The sequence below is a fragment of the Hyposmocoma kahamanoa genome, unplaced genomic scaffold (assembly GCF_003589595.1).
Source record: "Hyposmocoma kahamanoa isolate Upper Pololo Valley unplaced genomic scaffold, ASM358959v1 84, whole genome shotgun sequence".
NCBI lineage: Eukaryota > Metazoa > Arthropoda > Insecta > Lepidoptera > Cosmopterigidae > Hyposmocoma > Hyposmocoma kahamanoa.
This window is the reverse complement of record NW_020654229.1, coordinates 4,430,347-4,452,804: the sequence shown is the minus strand read 5'-3', so window position 1 is coordinate 4,452,804 and position 22,458 is coordinate 4,430,347. Positions and strand designations below refer to the sequence as shown.

The 22,458-nt window shown below is 37.8% G+C and overlaps 1 protein-coding gene across 1 annotated transcript; it reads right to left on the bottom strand.

Annotated features, from left to right (window-relative positions):
- Positions 1 to 850: 850 nt before the first annotated feature.
- Positions 851 to 22,070, bottom strand: LOC113234414. Its single transcript, XM_026469723.1, has 12 exons — positions 21,918 to 22,070; positions 16,714 to 16,866; positions 15,652 to 15,840; positions 14,621 to 14,803; positions 13,903 to 14,058; positions 13,491 to 13,591; positions 12,377 to 12,550; positions 8,594 to 8,734; positions 7,475 to 7,611; positions 6,214 to 6,297; positions 3,417 to 3,541; positions 851 to 2,593 (listed from the first exon to the last, which is right to left on the bottom strand). Exons 1-12 carry the CDS (start codon positions 22,068 to 22,070, stop codon positions 1,523 to 1,525), a joined length of 2,667 nt encoding a protein of 888 aa, XP_026325508.1. The 3' UTR covers positions 851 to 1,522.
- Positions 22,071 to 22,458: the final 388 nt, after the last annotated feature.

Below are 22,458 nucleotides of genomic sequence, written 5' to 3'. Positions count from 1 at the left end.
AAAAAATTCTCGTACAATACGTTCTACCGATGATTGCGTCGCACTGCAATCTGATATTCATACTTTGACTCGATGGTGTGGAAAACAATGTTACTCAACGTAGCCAACTGCCAATTCATCACATTTACGAAAAAGAAGAATTGCATACCGTCGTCGTATATGATACGTGGAGTTTAGTTGGAACGTGTGAATGTAGTACGTGATCTAAGCATTTGGTTTGACTCGAAGCTTTCCTTTAGAGTACACTAAGATTAAATGATTTTAAATGCAATGTGGACTATGGGTTTCTTATATCGAGTTACAAACAAAACCTTTCAAGCAAACACGAAGTATGAACACGGGAACACGAAGTTCTGCATGTGGATCCTGTGAGAAGTATACTAGAGTACTACACAGCATATTATGGTCACCTATTTATGACAATCATATCAACAGGATAGAGACGGTACTATTAATAAGATGTCCAAAATATAAACAAAGGGGATAACCGAGCAAAAGAAACACATTTCGGTTTAGAACTCTTCTTCTTTAGTCAGCGGCTGGTAGCTGTAAAAGGTACCTCTCGGAGTGAAGAGAAAGTTTAGTACACTCTTCAAGCTGTAAGCTGATAAAACTCAGAACAGCTTGCGTTCGTCCAGCGAAGAACTGCCACCAAGCCGTAATGTGAGCATTACCGCGTTCCTGTTTTGAAGGGCGCTGGTGAAATTACAGGTAGCACATCGGATTGTCAACTTATGTCTCAGGGTGACGGGCGCAGTGGCAGTGCGCCTCACACCTTTGTGACTTAGAGCTCTGAGTGGCGCTGCAACTGTTAGGAACAGGCGTGTCGTGTACCGCCAGGCCCACGACTTGTTCGTCAATAGATATAAAAAAACACTTCATATTCTGCAATATACAATTTTACTCAATTTTGTTTAATACAATAATTATAATAAAAGACTACGTTTAAGGCCGAAGAATTTAATGACGCTGGTAACATAATCGGGATCAAAAACATTTTTTGTGCCGCTATTTAGTCGGGTCCATACAAAAAACAAAATGAGACAAAAAACATTCGAGTTCCTCAGTGGTGCGTTTGTTAAATTAATGTGTTGTTAACAAAGTCTTGTTTATTGTTAATATTTTGTAATACATTATCAAAATTGTACAAAATGAGAACTGCGTCGTTTTCAAATTTTATTTAAAATACAAGGTTTAACACACCTGCATTCAAACTTTGACTATGACATGTCTTTGTTTACACTTTAGATATTTAATTATGATACATACTATAGCAATAAACATCATGCAAACTCACCAACCAGTCTACTCCTAGACGACTCCTGGTTTCTCACCTTCACATTTCATGTTTCAACTGGACTAAATTCCTTATCTTGAATATCATAACAGACTAAGGTTCTTAATATTATCAATCTAATCCATAGGATCGTAATTGAAATAGCGACATTTAGTTTTGATTGCGGTGACAAATTCACTTTTTTAAAATAGAGCTTATGGACCAAATGGTCCCAGTATACAAATTTCATGGATCAAAATTAAAGTCTGGAACGTCAATAGACAAATTTTGCACGATATTATTATCTAATTCAGATATCTTATCACTATTTGAATTTTCACCAATTTGGGCGTCCAGTTCATCAAGTAGCTTTTTATCGTCCTCGCTGAATGTTACATAGTTCTTCCCATTCATTTTTTCATTGAAACCATCAAGCATATCTTTTGAACTAGACGTGTGATTAGAATTTTCTTCTACGCAATTATCAATTACCGAAACACGAGAACCGGTTGATTCTTCGGAATTTTGAGAAATGCCATTCTCGTTTAAAGTTTCATTTCTGTGCAGTGCATCATTAAATCCAACTAAATCACTTTTTTCGTATTCTTTGTCCTCACTATTAGCACTATAACCATTCTTTTTACAGTCATTACCTTCAATACCGTTTTGAGATAGTAACATATCAAAACCGCTTCCAACATTTTTGTCAACAGTAGCACCAACATCTATATCTTTATTCTTACTAACATTGTCACCAACATCTGCATTATCGTTATCATTTTTGTCAACTTTATCCGCACCAACATCAAAACCTCCAACAGCACTATCAGCATTAGTTATATCTTTGCCCGTAATATTGTTGTCCCTAGGAACTCGTTTCTCTAAACCAACACTGTTACCGAGATCCAAAAGCGAGTCGGAATCATAATTTACATTAGTGTCTTCATCTAAATTAGTAATAATATTGTTAATATTAATATTGTAGTCGTCGTTCATGTTGAATAAATCGTATTTATCCTTCATTTTTCTTAATTTCTTCGGTACTTTTCCTAGACATCGTCTGCTAAATAGGGTTCTTAAAGCTAGAGCTGTCAAACTTGGCACTTTTCGCTTTTTAATCGCCGGGCCTAACAGAGACGTTTCCTCTTCGTCGCTAGAGTTGTCAGTGTCCCAATGAACATAGTCCTCTTCTCTGTATATCTCGTCTCTAATTTCTTTGTTTATGCTGACCATACCGTTGAATTCAAGAGGCTCGGACTTGATATGAACGTATGATGACTGGTATGGATAGTAAGCAAATCTGTCTAGGCCAAATTCCTGTAACAAAAGATGTATTGCAGTCGTTAATATCATTGTGCTCAACCGATAAGCATACAACTGCTGCTCTAAACGTTAACATTAAGGAAGGACTGTCCGGGCATCGAGTATATAACTAGAGATAGAGACGAAATGTCATTTCATTTTGTTGGAAAACTATTCTGCCAAATAATTACGGTGAAAACCGCGCTCCGATTGGTCAGCCCGAATTCGAAACAATTGACGGGTGTTTTGCTGTTTTTCCCACGCCACCGCGTGGAACAGCCCCCCATAGTTAGAGATGTTATCTTTATTATAATAAATAAAGAATATTTTTATAATATACGGAGACGTACACGTAGGTCAGTTGTTGGCGCTGTATTATTTCAGCTTTGTAATTTGTGATTTCAACGCAAACGAGAGTTGATATTTATAATAATAATAATATAATTGTTTATTCAGTAACATAATGTACAGAGAAAACTAAAGACTACTTATGCGATTTAATGTAAAAATAACACATGTACCTGAACTAGGAAATTCCTGTATTTTAAAAGTGATATAAGTAAGGCTCATTTGTCTGATGAGTTGCCAAGGATGGATGGCCCATATTTCATCTCCATTTCTGTTTATATACTCCATGACGCGCACTTAACCTTGTGCCTCCATCTTATGTCCTTGTCATTTTTATGAAGTAGTGCGAAAGAGAGGACCAGATACTAGGTCGCTAACTTGAATAGACTTATAGTAGAGCGCTACAGTGGCGCCACTACAGTACTTCTATAAGCGTCTCTCTATCTCTCTAATTTGAAAGCTAATACAATATTAAAACGTAATTACTTACCTTGGAAAGGTTGGCGACATCATAGCGGTTGTTACTTTTCTTCTTTAGCAGGCTATCACAACGAACTATGCGAACTTGTACAGGAGGTAGATCACGGAGAGATTCGTCCATTTTAATTTCTGAAACTGGAAGAGTATAAAGGTTTTACTCGTCATCATCAACAACCCATTACGCATTCCACTGGTGGGTACGGGTCTAGTATAAGGCAAGTTGTTTAAAAACTTATTTAAAAATAAATCCTTGTTTAAAAAGATTCATATTTTCATGATTTCTACGTATCACTGCTGGGCACGGGTCTCCTCATAGGGTTTAGGCCATAGTTGCCCAAAGTCGTCCCTACCATAATAAGTCGTAGTAGTAAGTCAAAGAATCATTTATTATTTAACTGCCTCCGTGGCCGAACGGTTACCATGCCGGACTGCCACGCAGAGGTCCCAGGTTCGATTCCCGGGCTGGGAGAAATATTTGTATGGCCTACATTTATTTCTCTCGTGAGTTTGGGTGTAATTTGTGGTTGTCTATGTGTGTGTCCGTGGCACCCGCGACACAGGGTTTCCCTAGTGCGGGGCTATGTTGAGTGTGAGCGTTATTATTATTATTATTATTATTATTATTATTCCATAGGTAAAATAAATTTACAATGGAAAAGTGGAACAGCCCCCATAGTTAGATATATTCTCTTTATTACAATAAATACAGAATATTTTTGGAATATACGGAGACGTACAAGAGGTCAGTTGTTGGCGCCGTACTATTGCAGTGCAAACGAGAGCTGATATTTAAAAGTGACATAAGGCCCATTTGCCTGATGGGTTGCCAGGGATGTATGGCCCTTATTTCGTCTTTATTTCTGGTTATATACTCGATGTCTATGTGTGTTCATGGCACATGGATACAGGGTTTCACTAGTGCGCGAGAATGAGTGTGTGCGTTAAAAAAACTACCGGGTTGTTCTTCCAGTTACAGTTAGCGTTCGTTTTGAAGTAATTTGAAATTAAGCGTTATTTATAGCTTAAACAGTTGGCTGGTCTGGTATGCAGGGTTTGTGTTTGTAAAATACGAATAACTTCGCAGGTCTATATTGCTAACATTATACATAACAACTTTTGTTCCAAGATGTTTTACAAAACATAACAAAGAAGGATGGCGACCTCCCGTGTATTTTGTGACCCAGTGTTTTTGACGACGTGCAGAGACCTATCAATACTTGTGATTCGTTATCAAAGTATCAAAAAAGCTAATTGAGTACAGCCTGTAGAAGCTGGGGTTGAAAACTTGATAAGTTATATTTATAGCATTGTCGTGTATTTCGCTTCTGATTTTTGTTCGTAGTAGCAGAAAACAACAAGTTTTCAGTTTCTTCCTAAAAATAATAAAGAACTTGCTGAATATTCCTAAATCTGCCAAAGTCAGCCAAATTTAATACGTTAGAACATGTTAACGTCGCAATGAAAACGAATAAAAATTAAATCTGCCCAAATGGCAGAAATCTACCACAAATGGTCACACTGTTCTAAATCTCATAGCGACAAGATTCGCTCTGGGCCTTTTGGAGGGAAAAGTGTCGTATTTATTTTGACTTTCAATTATTTTGTGAAATCTAGTTTAAAGTGGAATAGGATAGTGCTATTGTGCCTTAATCGAAGATTAAAACGCGAAATTATACGAATCTCGAACTAAAATACCCGTATCGGCCCGTTCTAAGGAATCCCGAGTCAATCCAAACACGCCGCCTCAAATTGCCTATCCTCTTTGTGGTGGCCATATGTACAGAAATATAATTAAACGTTTATGTTTTCGGCCGAAGGACTTTGTTTCCATAGCCAGCAATAAATTAAAAAAAAAATCATAGTGACAATGACATTGGCATGAGGCCTCTTGTCAAAACGTTCCTTTGCTACATTTCGTGTCTCTCATTTAAATATTGTCTAAATATTTTTGTTATATTGTGTTTTATTTTTACTTTGTCATTATTTTTTAATTATTTGATTAGGTATTTAGTGCTTTAATGATTTATGCGTGTACTATAAAATAACCAATACTTTAGGTAGGTAAACTTCATATCATGTTTAAAATGAAACTTACGTACAAGAACGTTACCTAATGACCACGGTACCTGCAAGAGTATCTCGACTCATTGATTTAAAAAAAAACCAAATACGTGCTATTTAGATCACAAACATAAGTGTCATTTCCAATGTATAGCAGTCGCGTAGACCTATTTTTTCTTAATTTAAGTAAAATGTTAAGTCTAAACTCATGGTACCACGATTTCGTTTAACTAAGGTATGTACTTATACTTAATATATTCTTTTATGGGGAACTGTTATACGTTTTTACAATAAGATTCCAGAGAATATATTAAGATTATCATGTAATAAGTTTAAAACTACTTTTAATATAGTATTTTAATTGAAAAGTCATATTACAAAATTGATGAGCCCGTTTTAGATAAAGAAGTATGGAAAGACAACAAGAGTCTAGATTCCACACAATTGTGATTCAAAGTGTATTCCATAGCATTTAAGTTTATTTGAAAAGAGCAATCTCTAGAGTTTCTCGCTCGTTCTTCTCAGGGAGGTCAGCGTAGTAAACGAGCAGTAGCCTAAAAAGTAGCTTAAAAATGACGTTTTCAAGTGTAAAAATTTTACCTATGAAATAAATGATTATTGGACTTTGACTTTGTGATGGATTATTAAAGGCATGGAACAAAAGCTGTTGTTTACGATGTTAGTAATATAGTTTTGCGAGGTTATTAGTATTTTACAAATGTACACCCTGTACAGAACATAATTACCTTTTTTCTTAGTGGTACACGGGGCTTCATGTTTCTTGAGACTTTTGAGAGTTTGATAACTGCGATTGCATTTCTTGCAGTTACCTGAAAGGAAAACAAGTCTATTGAGAGTTTTTGTGAAATAACTCCACTAAATACAAACATCGAACACAAATTCAAAAATCTCTCACTAGACTAGCGGCGACTGATGCTGCCGTCCACTAGCTAAGTGGGAAATGCTCAAATAGTCGATGTAAATAGCAAAAGATAGATTACAAAACTGTTTTAAAAACAGTTTCGGAACTTACTCTAACGATGCATAGCTGAAACATTATTAAATAATTTCAATATTCTAAAAGTGATGATGACTTTATTTTATTTGGGAAACAACAGCTTATTATTAATAGATTACATTTAGATGATACAAAACAGAACAAAGCCAAAATAGTTATCCTCTAATTACAAGGATTAACGCCATCTACCCATACTAGCAAGTATTAATTCATAAATTTGTTTGTCACACAGTAAACACACAATGCCATCTTTTGACACGCATATGTGTTCAGAAAATAATTTTAGTTCATGGTCTCAATATTTGAATAATATTACAAGGAAAAAACCAACTACTTATATTTCATATTAAAGATGAATTAATTGATATCCACCATTGACTTACAATTATATGGACGTCGGGTCCGCGCTAAAAAGTGTCCGAACTTATAGGGCGTTAAAATCGTATACAAAGCGTCATTCACGCTTTAGTCTTCGTTTGTTCGACTGACAGCGAAGCAAGCTAAATTAGACAGTACTGCGATGACATTACAATTTAAATTCAACGTTTTAGCTTTTTCATATTCCTTTACATGTCGCTACGTTTAAATAGGTTGACTTGGGACATTTATTTCGTGGTTTTTGTATTAGACCCGTCGTCCATTTATTTGTAAGTCAATGATATCCACGGTCATTTGCATAATATAAACTACTTCCAGGCCATTGATCAGCGCCATCTAGTTATAAAACGGAATTTTGACCTTTTTCAGAGCTACGATCTGTAGTATGAAGATTAGCAGTTTACTTGAGTTATTGGTTCATGATTATACGTGTATAAGCCTTTTTGGGGTAATTGCTTGGACTGTTTAGTAGAGAGTGTTTTATACCGATTGCACCTTTTTATATCATTTTATTATTTTGTTACAGCGTTTTCTTTCTTTTCGCTAAGGCTAGACCATAAGTGGATTATCTGACTTCTTCTCTAGTTTGTACATATAAAATTAATACCAACCTGGTCTTGTATGGTCATGTGTGCCCAAACATCTATGCTGCTGCATCAGATTTCTGGTAGGGAAAAGTTTCCAGCACTTTTCACATTTCACATCCGGCACTTCTTTTAAACCAGGACAGTTCTTCGCAGTAATGTGTCTGTGAACAAATATAATAATAATAATACCGTTAAACCCGTTTTATCTATCTCAACCATCGTATATATAACCAGAAATATAGACGAAATAAGGGCCATCCACCCCTGGCAACTCAAATGTGCCTTATATCACTTTTAATTATCAACTCTTGTTTGCACTGAGATCACAAATTAGAAAGCTGATATACTACAGCGCCAACAATTGATTTGTGTGTACGTCTCCGTATATTCCAAAAATATTCTATATTTATTGTAATACAGCTAATATCTCTAACTATGGGTGGGTGTTTCATTTGGTGGAACGATTTGTAGTGAAATAATTGACGACACCCGTCAAATGTTTCGAATTCGGGCTCGCCAATCGGAGAGCAGTTGTCACCGTAATGATTTGGCAGAATAGTTATCAAACAAATTAAATGACATTGCGTCTCTATTTCTGGTTCTACTCGATGATATCAACGCATTAAAAACATAAACATTAACTACACCACTCTATTAGCTTTGTGTTAAAAAAATCTAAGTTATTCGATTGTTGCGTATATAACCTGGTTTTCACTATACTAAAGTTGATGATGAGTCACGACAGTTCATAAAAATCTAAAATTTTTTTATAATACTAAGTGACGGGGCGAACAAGTCGTGCGCCTTGTGGTCACTCAGAGCTTTAAATTCCAAAGATCTGAGGGGCACTACCACTGCGCCCGTCACCCTGAGACTAAGTTGGCAAGTCCCATGTGCCTGTAATTTCACCAGCACCCTTACCCTTCAAAGCCGGAACACAAGGCGGCAGAAATAGGTAAGGTGGCAGTACTAACCTGGGCGAACCTTTTGACAAGGAGCTCTACTGAGCTCTACAAGCTTTACATGTGAATTTGCTTACCTATGAAATAAATATAATTTGACTTCACTTTGAATGAACATCATAAATGTAGGTTTGTGTTTGTTGGTGACACTTTACGTGATGATTATGTTTGGGTGACTTACTCGAGAAAGTCTTTGTAGTACGTCAAACGCTTGGTACAGTGCCTGCAACAGTACAGTTTGCATCTAGCCTTGTGGCTTTTATGGTGTGCAAAGGCCTCTTCCGGTGTGTTGTACCACTCGCCACACGCGTTGCAGGCTTGCCTGTGGAAACAAAGGGATTATTATTACTAGGGTGGCTTCATTCAGGGTCACCTTAGCACCACTTCATTCAACTGATCTATTGTGATCACCAATGACGGAAAAAGATGTTCCACATATATAGATACATGTACAGATAGAGCTACAAGGAGCGATATAGAGATATAGATGTTAAAACGACCAAATATTAATTAATTATTATAATAAATATTAATTAACTGCCTCCGTGGCCGAACGGTTACCATGCCGGACTGCCACGCAGAGGTCCCAGGTTCGATTCCCGGGCCGGGAGAAATGTTTGTATGGCTTACATTTATTTCTCTCGTGAGTTTGGGTGTAATTAGTGGTTGTCTATGTGTGTGTCCATGGCACCCGCGACACAGGGTTTCCCTAGTGCGGGGCTATGTTGAGTGTGTGCGTTATTTATTTAATTACTTTTTCGAATTACGGATTTCCGGAAATGATGGAATCGTAGAACAAACTACCGACCTAGGAAGTGCGATGCGGTGCGGCACCGCATATTGACAGGAACATTGACGGAATGGTATCAAGGCTGTCAGTTATTTACTTTATTTTTTACATGGCACTATTAGAATTACTTTAAAATCCGACTTCGACTTCCTAGGTCGGTAGTTTGTCCTACAGTAGCTATGTCTATACACGTAACTATATACGTGGAACACCTTAACTATAACGAACGCTATAAGTTGGACCTTTTGTCACTGACCATCAGGTGAGATGGAGGTCAAATACGTACTTATTTTTTATGCAAAAAAAAAACTTTTTCCCACCATTGGTGATCACCATTAATTACAGTTCGGAGCCAAAGCCAATAGCATTAAGAACTGAAGGATTTTCTTGGTTCCGACAGTTTTGATGTCCGCTGGTATGTGCCTTCCCAGTGTTGAACTTTTGTACGGTCTTCAGGGGGTACTATTGGGTGAGTTGCACAGGCAAGCAAACACAACAAATAAGAGCATGTGAATGGGTGGTTAATAAAAAAACTGTTTATTTGATTATACGCGAGCAGCTTTCGTTGGTATGTCTACATCACAGTGTTGAAATGACAATGACCGGTGCAATATGGAGGCATGCCCTAACCTTAAACTGGCATGTCCATACACATGGCGCATTTTAAAGCATATGAGTCTTGGATTCTGAATCTATGCCTCGATTTTCGTGCAGTGGATTTTTATTATTAATAATGAAAAAACTACTTTTCCTAACCTGTATAATTCATGACGGGCCATGGCAGAATATCAGCGAGGGTTATATAATTAGCATAGTCCTCAAATGATGAGTCATGGACCTTTTCGACATGCTTTTTTTTTTGCTTATTTGTTTTAATTGTTTTTTTCTATTATTATTACATTTTCCCATATTTTCTAATTTTTTTTGTATTTACGAACGAAATACAAAAAGTGTAAAATAAATATTTTTTTATTTTCATTCAAAATAAACTGCTGCTTTGATGGGTTCTAGAACTATTATTAAAAATGTAGTTTTAATTAATGTAGGGTAATTAAAAATATGAATATGCTGGACATGCCAAGTAAGATGAGGACAGTAACGGCCATCATCCTTTCTAGTTTTCTTCACTTCTTCTACTTCACTTTTTTAGCACTTATTCACCCTTTCGAAGGCAGTTGTCGAGCTTGTTTTTGAAGGCATTAACAGAGACAGCAGAAACAAACATCTTCGGGTAGCATGTTCCAATTATGCATCATCCTGTTGCTGAAAAAATCGTGCACAGGAGGTGTTTTGGAAGGAGCACGAACTAGTTTGAGATGGTGACCACATGATGGTTTGAAGTTTTCTATTCCTTTAAAGATGTTTTGTCTCAACACATCAATAAATAAATAAGCTATACTCTGTTCCAACAAAACGGTTTAGTTAAAATTCTAAAGTAATCGAATAACGTATATTTAGAAGATTTCGACTTGATATCTCATAATTTTTTCCAACAATATTCATTTAAATAGCACCGTATTCGTGTTTGCAAAATGGTAGTCTAAAAGTGAGGTTATTTTTCAAATGCAGAAGTAAGACCAGCCTATGGTTGCAAAGTGCTGTACGGAAAAAAACATTCGGTTTATTTAATTAAAGTCTTTGTAATAGATTAGTAAATGGAGGTATTCAATCACAATGGATTTAAGCAGCGAAATCGCAAAATTAACCTTTATTCCAACTGATTAAATTAATTAATCGATTTGTAGTTGGCAGTACAATTGGACATCACTAAACCGTCTATGGTCAGGTCAGTGACTTGTTTGTTTACATTTTGATTAAAATAGATTGCAACGAAGTACACTTTGCACAGACTTTAGTAACAAACGATAGTGGTGATCAATGATATTTATTTGCTTTAAATATGGTTTACAATAGGTGGTACAAGCATACATCGACTCATCCGTAGAACAAAGGTCTATGTGCAAGTCTACTTGTTCTCAGGACATAGTACATTTTGTTCGTTCTTCTTCACTGTGGATGTCAGATCGACTGTTGTTGAATTTTATAATTTCCAAAACGAAACAAGATATATAAATTCTCAATACACCTTTACATAGGCCTTACTTACTTTCTTACGTACTTATTCTGTTTTCGCTATATAATCACATCGGACTCTGTTCTTCGGATGAGTCGACATAATAAAACAGCACTCATATTTTACTGATATCGGCATGCAAATTCATGGATGTCAACATTTTGGCAGCTAAATAATTCTAAAGCAAGTCCCATTAAGTATAATTTAGGAAGTTATTGCCATGTCATGAAAATGCCAAAAAAATATAAACAATATAAATACATTCCTTGTCAAATAAGTGGTCAAGTATATTAAGAATTATATGTAAAGAAGTCATTAATTGAATAAAAAATTTTATGTGTAGCCATGACATTAGTGGCCGCAGCATGGCAGAATATGTGTGATAAACCTTCCCGCGACAATATTTAATTCAGTTAATAAATCTAAGTTTGCTTTTTTGGTAACCACCTGGTAACATATGGGGTTTTTTCCCCATTTGTCGCCAGTGGGAACAAAGCCAGTGGTGACGAATAGGAGTAAGCGAACCACACATTGCCCGTACGCATGTTTTTGTGCTGCAAAATGATGAAAGACGCTATCTAGCGGTAAATAGATGAAAGACGACGAACGATCGACGTCTTGGAAGGTTCGAAATGTTTATTTATTTCTCACCCATTATTTATTATATCTTCATATAACATATATGTATGTATATGTATACATCTATTAATAAAGTAATTAAATTAGTTTACACTTATGCTGTTTTATTTTTGCTGTGTATTCGTATTATATATTTAGTGCAAATATTTTAGTATATACCAAGTTTTACGCACATGTTATGCATGTATATGTTTGTTTTGAGCTCGAGTCCGTGCTTCACTCGTATCGGACTTGCTGAAAACCAGCGCTACAGGCTGAAAATCTATCAGCTATTTAATAAGTACTTTATTTTAGTTTAAAGTTTATAATATTGTATTTTAATTTTAAGAACATGTGTGTCTCGGCGCTTACGCAATAAACAATTCTTATATATAATTTACTTACTTCATTTGAATTTCCCCAGGTAGGAGATAAAAAGGTCTATAGCATGTATTTTGCCTAGCACAGTAAATAGCACTTACATGTTACTAGTGTAACCGACGGTGTGCACTCTGCGGTGTGTGGCGAGAGCCTGCGAAGATTTGAACTCCGAGCCGCAGATGCGGCAGGCGTTGGTGGGAGGCGGAGGGGTGAACGGAGCCGGCGCGACGCGGGATTTCGGGCCTGGCTTGTGCGGGGGCAGTTTTATTGTGATCCTGCGAGGTTAAAGAAGTTAAGGCGTGTTTACACTAGGTCGACAGGTCAGAGTAAGCACTGTGTCGTTTGCAGACTGTATAGTCGGTCTTTTTTGTGTGTCGGAGTGAAATGACATTTGCTGGGTTGCCAAATGCATAAAATTTTGAATAGTCATGTAGTTGTTGTCGATAGTTTTATCGATAGACTGTGAAAGTAGGTAAAATATTGTCAAAAATTGTGAACGTTCTAATCTATCATCTAATTACTACAGTACCGGCACGCTATGATGGCCGTTTTGACGTTTGTCCGCTCATTAAGTGCTACTAGTGTCGAAGTAAATTTTTATTTATATACATTTTAACAAGAACAGACCGAATTGATTATCTAGATTGTATTGAATTAAAATGAAAAATTAAAAATAATGTCTCCTTTTTGTATTTCTAGCTGCTTGCATGCGTGCAACACTTTTGCACAATGAACAGTTGTTTTATTCTGTCTTCAAAAAATACAGACTAGGTGTAAATACTGCCGGGCATCTCGATCGCCTTCGGCATGCGGCAATCGACCGAACGAGTTTTTTACGTGTGGCCATCTGTCAAGAATCGGCGGACTAAAGCACATAGGCAAAAAATGTTTCGTTTTTTAATAGATAATTATATTTTTTTTGTGTTGTTTAACGTTAGAAGATGTGAAAAAAATGATAAAGAACAATGGCAAACTGCCATATAAATTCTTGTTGACATAATTTACAAAAATTATGTTCCAAAGATTTGTGCGTAAACTTGTATTTATAATGATTTTATGATTTCGGCGAAGGCGGTAGTCGTCTCGGTGTAAACAGCGCGTCGACTGCACCGCCTTCGTCATTCGAATTCGCTTGCCGAAGAGGCGGCAGTGGACTCGGTGTAAAACTACGCGGTTACATTTTCGGAAGGATAAAGAATAAGCTCTGTATCATACTTAATTCTCTTTTCAGGAGGTACTTCTTGTTTGACTACATCTTTATCCCGAGTTCGTTTAGGCCTGGACACCGGTAATAAGCTGTCATCAGAGTCTTCTGCCTAGAAAAAGATGTTATTTTAGTACAAGAGCATGAAAACTTTGTTAATATTACCAAATATAGTAGACTGATACATAATGCAAGGCATTAAAACACGAGTGTGGGTTTATGAAACAAGCCGAAAGGCGAGTAATCAACATTTAGTCGATAATCGATAGAATATTTATCGACTGCAATCACTAGCTGCGTGCAAGCGGGCAACACTTTTGCGCAGTGAACTGTCATTTTACTTCATCCTCAAAAAAACAGACTAGAAGTTGCAGTAACTCATTTTGAAACACTGTGCAACGAGGCAGTGAAAAGAAAATTGACCTTAATTAATTCTTTTTCCTTCTTTAATCCTTTATCTTTCTTTAATTCTTTATCTTTCTTTAATTCTTTCTCCTTATTTAATTCTTTTTCATTCTTCAATTCCTTTTCTTTCTTCAAAATTGGTTTCAGTTTTGGTGGTTCAGGTGGGTTCACTTCCTGAAATGTTAGACAACAATATATTATTAACTGCACTAAACAAGTGTTATGAACAAGAAGTTACATCAGTGGGTTAGTTTTAAGATATAATGACATTTAAAATAAAAACAATTACTTATCATTGTCAACTAATGTCAATAATAATAAGAATAAAATATACCATCGGACTTATAATCTGCCCTCGTAACGAAAAAAGGCACAACTATGCGTACTTTATACAGCAGTTGTGACTTTTTTCGTTCTGAGGGCAGTATTACATAAATAAGTAATTACGACAAATCGCGTAGTAGAACGTGTTATTATCTTTTTTTTGTCATTGAAAGAAAATGTTAGGTGCACCCAATGATGGGTGCACCACAGTCCATCGTCAAGTTCGAATTTCAAAAACCTTGAAAATGAGAGAGAGTCTTTCCGAACTAGTGAGGTGAAAATAGTATTTTGTAGGCCCTTACAAAAGCGTACTTCACTCATCTCTCCTTGGGAGACCTATTGTCTACAGAAAACAAGCTGCCTGCCGGGTACAGCTAGAAATTCTATGAAAACGGTATGTATTCGTAAATACCTGCTGCTGAAGCCGACTTGATGTCAAATTACCACTCTCTCCAGTAGAATTCCTAGTTCCTCTCGAGATATTGATAGGCGACACCCTAGCCCTCAGGGAGGTGCTGGAGGATCGGGAGCACAGTCTGGAAGACAAGGACCTGATCGAAGAGCGAGATAGTCTTGAACTGGGCGTTATCGTGTCCTTAAATTAAAAAAAAATCTGTATATAATTGAAAATATTCCCTGCTTGCAGACTTGTTCCCTGAACGGTATAAGTTGGGTCTTTTCAAGGCGAAAGTGAATAGGCATTATTTAGGTGTGTATGCTTCGTCGTCGATTGGACAACTGCCTCCGTGGCAGCCATGCCACGCAGAGGTCCTAGGTTCGATTCCCGGGCCGGGAGAAATATTTGTATGGCCTACATTTATTTCTCTTGTGAGTTTGGGTGTAATTTGTGATTGTCTATGTGTGTGTCCGTGGCACCCGCGACACAGGGTTTCCTTAGCGCGGGGCTATAGATGTGTTGGCTTTATTTATTATTTTATTAGAGGTGGAATATATTCTATGCTATGTTGAGTACGTGCGTTAAAAAAATTATAATCGTAATTATATTTTAAAATAAAAAATTATCGTCACTTTCCATCAGGTGAGATGGCATACTTGACAAAGCAAAGTGCACTAAGTTTTTAATTTCTTTTTTGTCATACTAAGTGACAGGACGAACAAGTCATACGCCTGATGGAAAGCGTCACGCCTATCCATAGCAGTTGCAGTGCCACTCAGAGCTTTACGAAACTTGGTCTCATGTCACTAAATTGTCTGCTCGTTGAGGTCCAGATGCTGGCATATTTTACGACAGTATTAGCAAACTAATTTGTAAGCAAACCTAGCATATTTAAATATGTATGTAGTAATAAGTAATTTCTGTAAGATTGCATAGTTTTTATAAATAAAAAAAGTCCCTGCAACAAATTCCAGTTCCATAAATGCAGAATTGTGATTGTTAAGCAAATTGAACTTGAAATCGTCACATGATTAATCATAAATTACCTTCATCAGATCCTCTAACTCTCTTTTAAGTCCCTTAGCAGCGATTTTCTTTTCTTTTCTTTCCTTCTTTTTCTCTTTACGCTTCTCATGTTTGCTATCCTTTTCTTTTTTAATCCCTTGAGGTTGAACATTCTCGTCGCTTGTGTATACCGGTTCTGTTACGCCTAGAATACAGTCGCCGGTATCTGACTGAAAAATAAAACAGAGCAATAAAACAGCAACTGTAAGGTTATTCGTAGCCTTGAAGGCAAATATATAAAAAGGCTGGGTAGTCACTATAGCCCATTTGTTTAGGTACTTAACTAAATGTAAACAATCTTGATACATCTTTTTATTGAAACACATGCTTTACAAATCAATAGGTATTAAAATAGGCATGCAATTTCATATGAAGCTAAGTACTTGTATTTTGTATTTGAAGGTAAGGGAAAACATTTCATAAATCTATATTTCATTAAATAGACACCTCAAGATTGTTTACATTTATTTAAGTACCTAAACAGATGGACTATAGCGACCTATGCATGTGATTCGCGAGCGGAACGCGTGCTGTTCGCAGTAACCAGATACTCATTCTAGCCAATGAAGACTGCTTCACACGTACACACTAGAACCTCGTTTTCTTCAAATTTATACGGGACCCTGTTTCCGATAAAAAAGAATCAGCAAAATCGGTTCGCAAGTGTTTATAACTGTATAAGTAACCTATATTATACTGACAATTAAATTAGATTGACAATTATATTAATAAATTATTTAATCTATAACATCAGCGCATCCTGAAGACGTATAGATCTCCCCCAGCTCTATCTATCTGGCTCTGTCCCTTGTCAGCCTAGTCCATAGAGGTCCAGCTATTTTTTTAAAGTCATCAGACCAACTTTTAAAGTTAACCTCTTTTCCTCTTGACATTTTCTCTTGGTAAACATTCTGTTACCTTTCCGGTCCACTTTTCTCCTCTTTCCCTGTACATGTGGCCAGTGTCGCGTTATATACAAAAAAAACATGCTGTTGATTTGAGAACCTCCTTTTTTTCAGTTAAAAAGAAGTAAATTAACGTACCACATCATTTGTAACAGTCTGCAATGGAAGCCCCAACCTCTTCCGGGTGCTCGTATTGGTTTGGCGACACATCTCTAGGAATTCATAGTAGTCGTTCACCTTGTCCACGCAGAGTTCACATATTAGCGGCGGCATTTTGTCTTCCTGATGAACCTGTAATTGTTTATTATAATTATTACTAGTGGTCGAAATAGGCTTTTTATTTATGATGAGACGGGACGAACAAATCGTACTCGACACTTCTGTCCATAACAGTTGCAGTGACACTCAGAGATTTAAAAGAGCTGCAGTCACCGGTGGGATGGCTCAGTGAAGAGATCAACTTGAGGCTCTTGATTCGATTGAGCGCAGTGCCAGGAGACTTATTGGCGACGACAAACTTGAATCTAAACTTCATAGTAGAGATGCGCCAAGTACTCGTTTGCTACTCGGTACTCGGTACTCGGTGTAGTCGGCCGTTTTTTTACTACTCGTACTCGATCGAATAACTCAGTTCATGAGGAGAGCACTCGGTTAAAATAAAGCATTACAGCTATAGACATAATAAAAGTGAAACCAACAATATATTTAAAATAATCAAAAGACAATTTATTACTAGAAATTCTAGACAATTGTAACAATTTGCAGCAATTTAGTAATTAAAAATTTACATAATTAATATTTAAAATTGAACAAAGGCAAGTTATGATGTAGGAATACAAGGCTTTCTACGCGTTCAAGTAATAGTCTGTTCCTTTTTTCTTCACACACATTACCCGCTTCGGAAAATAAACGCTCGCTATACACAGTGCTTGCAGGTGCACTTTAAAACACTCATGCTAACTGTGCCAGTTTTGGATATCTTGTTTTATGCCCTGCCCACCATTGGAAAGGACTCTGCGACAATAAACTTTCATTGAGGTATCGGTCTAATTCTAGGTTGTAATGAACCGAGTAACTTTGCAGAGTTCTCTTCTTCATCTACATCTTTTGCGCATGCAATGTGTAGAAAAAGGACAGTTAGGTATTTGATTTTTTTGTGTGCCGAACCGATCGTAAAATATACATTGACAAACTACACCAGAGCCTTGGGGAACCGGTAGCACCGGGAAGACTACTGGACACAGCACATATAGAAACACAGGTTACAGGACTGACATCAAACATATTGAGCAGCTATAACTCCGCATGCCCACTGAGTGAACCTGCCCCGCGGCAAGGCCAACACTGGTGGGGACCTGAGCTTGAGAGGCTACGAAGAAGGGTAAGGAGAAGCTTCAATAGAGCAATGAACACATGCGCGGATGAGGACTGGGAAAACTACAAGACGGCCAAATCCAAGCTAAAAAAGCGCATACGATTCAGGAGCACCGCGTCATGGCGAGGCTACTGCGGGAACATAACGTCTTGTGCACAAGCGAACAGAATAAGGAAAATCCTAGGCAACTCAAACTCAACTGAGCTAGGCTCAATACGCAAAATAGACAACACATACACAACTTCCCCTGCGGACACGGAGAGAACCCTACTGGAAGCACATTTCCCAGGATGTAGGTTCGTCCAAGACGTAAGGTGCGAAGAAATGAACTACAATACATCGACCCATAATTGGCGATATGCTGAACAAGTAGTAACATACGAAAAGACAAAATGGGCAGTAAACACCTTTGAACCGTACAAAGCTCCGGGCCAAGATGGAGTGTTCCCCGCTCTCCTACAATGGGGCAGGGGGACACTGGTCCAGCACCTGGTCAACATCTTTCAGGCCTGTCTAGCATTCAGCTATGTGCCCTACAGCTGGCGAGAGGTAAAAGTCATATTTATACCGAAACCAGGTAAAAACGACTACACTGACGCGAAGTCCTTCAGACCAATCAGCCTCACATCGTTCTTTTTGAAAACATTAGAAAGGTTATGTGACAGAGAACTGAGGGATGGAGCGCTTAAGAACATACCACTACACGGAAACCAACATGCATACAGTCAAGGCAAATCCACTGAATCAGCCCTACATGCCGTTGTGGGCAAGATAGAAGTGGCCCTCAAAGACAAAGCAATCTGCCTAGGCACCTTTATCGACATTGAAGGAGCCTTCGACAAAACCAACTTCTCCAGCATTCAATCAGCACTGAGGAGGCATGAAGTGGATGAAGTGCTCATCAGCTGGATTAGCAACATGCTAAAATTAAGAACAATAAAAACGACAGCAAATATGACCCCATGGGCCATAGTAGCGAAGGGATGCCCTCAAGGAGGGGTACTGTCGCCTCTGCTGTGGAACATGGTCGTAAATGACCTCATCATTAAATTGAACAAAGAACATTTCTATACAGTAGGATATGCTGATGACATAGCTATACTGGTAACAGGAAATTATGCCAATGTACTCTGCGACATTACACAAGCTGCACTCCGGATTGTGGAAAGATGGTGCAGGGCATATGAACTATCGGTAAACCCAACAAAGACGGAACTAGTAATGTTTACAAACAAAAGACTACTGGGTAACTACCTACTACCCAAACTCTTCAGTACAGAACTACAGATATCAACCGAAGTCAAGTACTTGGGAGTAATACTGGACAACAAGTTGAATTGGAACAAGCATATGGACAACAAAATTAAAAAAGCCACTATCACCTTCTGGCAGTGCCATAGAATGGTAGGTAAACAATGGGGACTCTCACCCAAAATAACACTATGGCTCTACACAGCAGTGATAAGACCCATGATCAGTTACGGCGCGATAGTATGGTGGCCACGAACCAAGCTGACGACCGCAACCGACAAACTGGAAAAATTCCAAAGACTAGCTTGCATGGCAACGACCGGCTGCATGAGGACAACTCCGACTGCGGCCCTCGAAGCGATGCTGGACTTGCGACCCCTCCCAATGTTCATTAGACAGGAAGCGGCGTCAACAGCAGTGCGTCTTAACAGAGCCGGCCTTTGGAAGCACATGAGGACCCCACATACAGAAATCCTTTATAAGACAGTCAATGAGGAACCGCTACTGGAGGCGGCTGTGGATAGGATCCCAAAACAATACATCTTCGACAAAAAATACAAGATACAACTGTTTGAAGATCCAAATGAAGGACTGAACCCCAAAGAGGTCCGCGTCTTCACCGATGGATCTAAAACAAATTCAGGAACAGGTACTGGGGTATTCTCAGAAGACCTCAATATCAGGATATCAACACCGCTTGGTGACCACAACACAGTATTCCAGGCTGAATGCATGGGCATCAAGTTGGCGGCAGAAGCAATCATAGCGAGAAGAGTAAAGAACCACTCCATAAGAATACTCTCTGATAGTATGTCAGTACTTCAAGCACTGAACAGCTATGACATAAACTCAGGGCTCATTTATGAATGCCATCAAGCACTCATGGAGGTATGTATACAAAACCACTTAACTCTACAGTGGATTAAAGGACACAGCGGCTCACGGGGCAATGACGCAGCAGATGAACTAGCCAGAAAAGGGTCGGAGACGGACGCAGTAGGACCAGAACCCATAGTGTCCCTCCCCTACCAATGGTCCAGAACAACTATACACAAAGGTACAAAAACTTCACATAATAATACATGGACCACCCTTACGGTTTGTAGACAGGCGAGGGAAGCACTCCCAACGCTCAATGCCAGTCTATCACGAATATTAATTAAACTCAACAGGCAAGAGCTTCGCACTCTAACTGCCGCCCTAACAGGTCATGGTCCATACAATAAACACCTTTTCAATTTAGGTATCACAGACAGCCCTCTATGCAGAGCGTGCATGGAGGGGGAGGAAACGGCTGCGCACATCCTACTACAGTGCTCCGGCGTGGCCAACTACAGGGCAAAGTACCTTGGAGTGCCAAGGTCGCTCCCCGAAGTCTTCAGCAAACCGAGGAGGCTGCTGAGATTCCTGGAGGAGCTTGGGTGGCACGAGTAGGACCCTGCACCCACCACACGCAAAATAGGCGCCTTGTCGTCGAGTTGCGGACACCAGCCCGTTACACCAAGTACCAAGTAAGTACCAACCCCAATCCTTGTGAAGTTTTGGTGAATGAACCAAGTAATTTTTTTTATGAGTTAGTCAAAACAAGCACCAGCTTGCGTAACTAATGCAGATTTCGCCTATCCAAACTAATATTATAAATGTACTGTTTAATATTATAAACTTTGTTACATTTGCATGCCTAAACCACTGGAGCAAATTTGATGAGCTTTGGTATAGAGGTAGATGCAACTCAGGAAAACAATGTAAGCTATTTTTTGTCACAAAAATAAATCTTGAAGGGGGTGAAAAAGGGGATGAAAGTCAGTAGTACATTAGGCTACTTGAAGTATTTTACGCATATGAAGTCGCAGGTACCAGTTTGTATTATGTGCATTAACAATTCGCTTAACTGCTTTTTTATCTTAAATTTTTATTGAATTGATTTTCAATTATTTTTTTGTGAAATTATTCCACTAGTTTGTTATAATGATTAATACAAAGATCGAACACTCAGAAAAAATTCCTTTGATCGACATTTTCTAGCTTACTGTGCCAGACGCTATACCAACTAAGCCACAGAACGAACCAGCGGACCTCACGAATTTTTCTGTGTTTGTGTCGTATTTTTGTATTTGGTTTTTTCAATCTTTGCTTTTTTATCTTTTTTTTATACATGACAGGCATCCAAATGGAATCGAAGACATGACTTCAAGATTTGTGTTATCAATAACCGAAGATAGACATTGTGGCAACTGTAAAGCAGTCCGAGGCGACAATTCTAAAAATCATGTTTTTATTTCGTTGACATATTTATTCTATTAAATAATAACAGACATAGTAGCATGAGAGCTTTTACACGATTCGCTTGCTAGTTGTAATTTAAAATTCTTCAAGACGCAAGATCTTCAATGAATATTGGTAATCATAGAAGAAATAGTAGGTCAATATGATTTCTAACCTAATTTTGAGTTGTAGAAATTAAGACTGGTTTTGTAGTAGCCAGTCGTGCGGACTGTTATTTTGCGGTTTTAGTGTAGGGGAATGCAGCTCATTTGAGTATACATCTAATAATTGCGAACTTAATTAGAAAAACGTAAAATTTGTAAAAAAATCAACAATGAAGATTGATTGACATGTCAGTTTAATAACTTTACAATAAAGCTTGCGAGTACAAAATTTAATGGTTCTAAAGGTTTGTAATATACTCTATTACGTAAACAAAATACAAAATTACCTCTATTTGGAGACATTCTTTGATTTTTTGTTTTAATTCCACCTCGCTACTTCCAAAGCCGACGATACTTTGAATTATAGGCATTTTGTAGCCTCCTCCGGCACCACACAGGCGACATGCCCGAAATATATCATATATCGTCCGATTATCCATTATAATAACTTATATGGCATAACAAACGACGAAAATTAGAAAATACGCGTCGACACCAACTTTCTGCTATTCCGCCATTTGCAATATTCAAATTAAAGATTTTTATGACTCTGGGTACATTGGCTTTGGCAGCAAATAATTTTTCTTTTCTTTATTTGGTTCACAGAACTGAAGGTACACACGTAACATACATACACACTAAATAAATTACATAAAAATGACCAAAACTCATATTCTAACAAATCGGAGCGTGCAGATCCTTCTCGCTGTGAACACAGCATGCTAAACATAGTAATTATTGGTCTCGAGAAAAATAAAGTTTTGAAACTGTTGCTAGGTACGATCTAAAAACATTTTTAAGATTTTACGATTATATGATGAACAGATG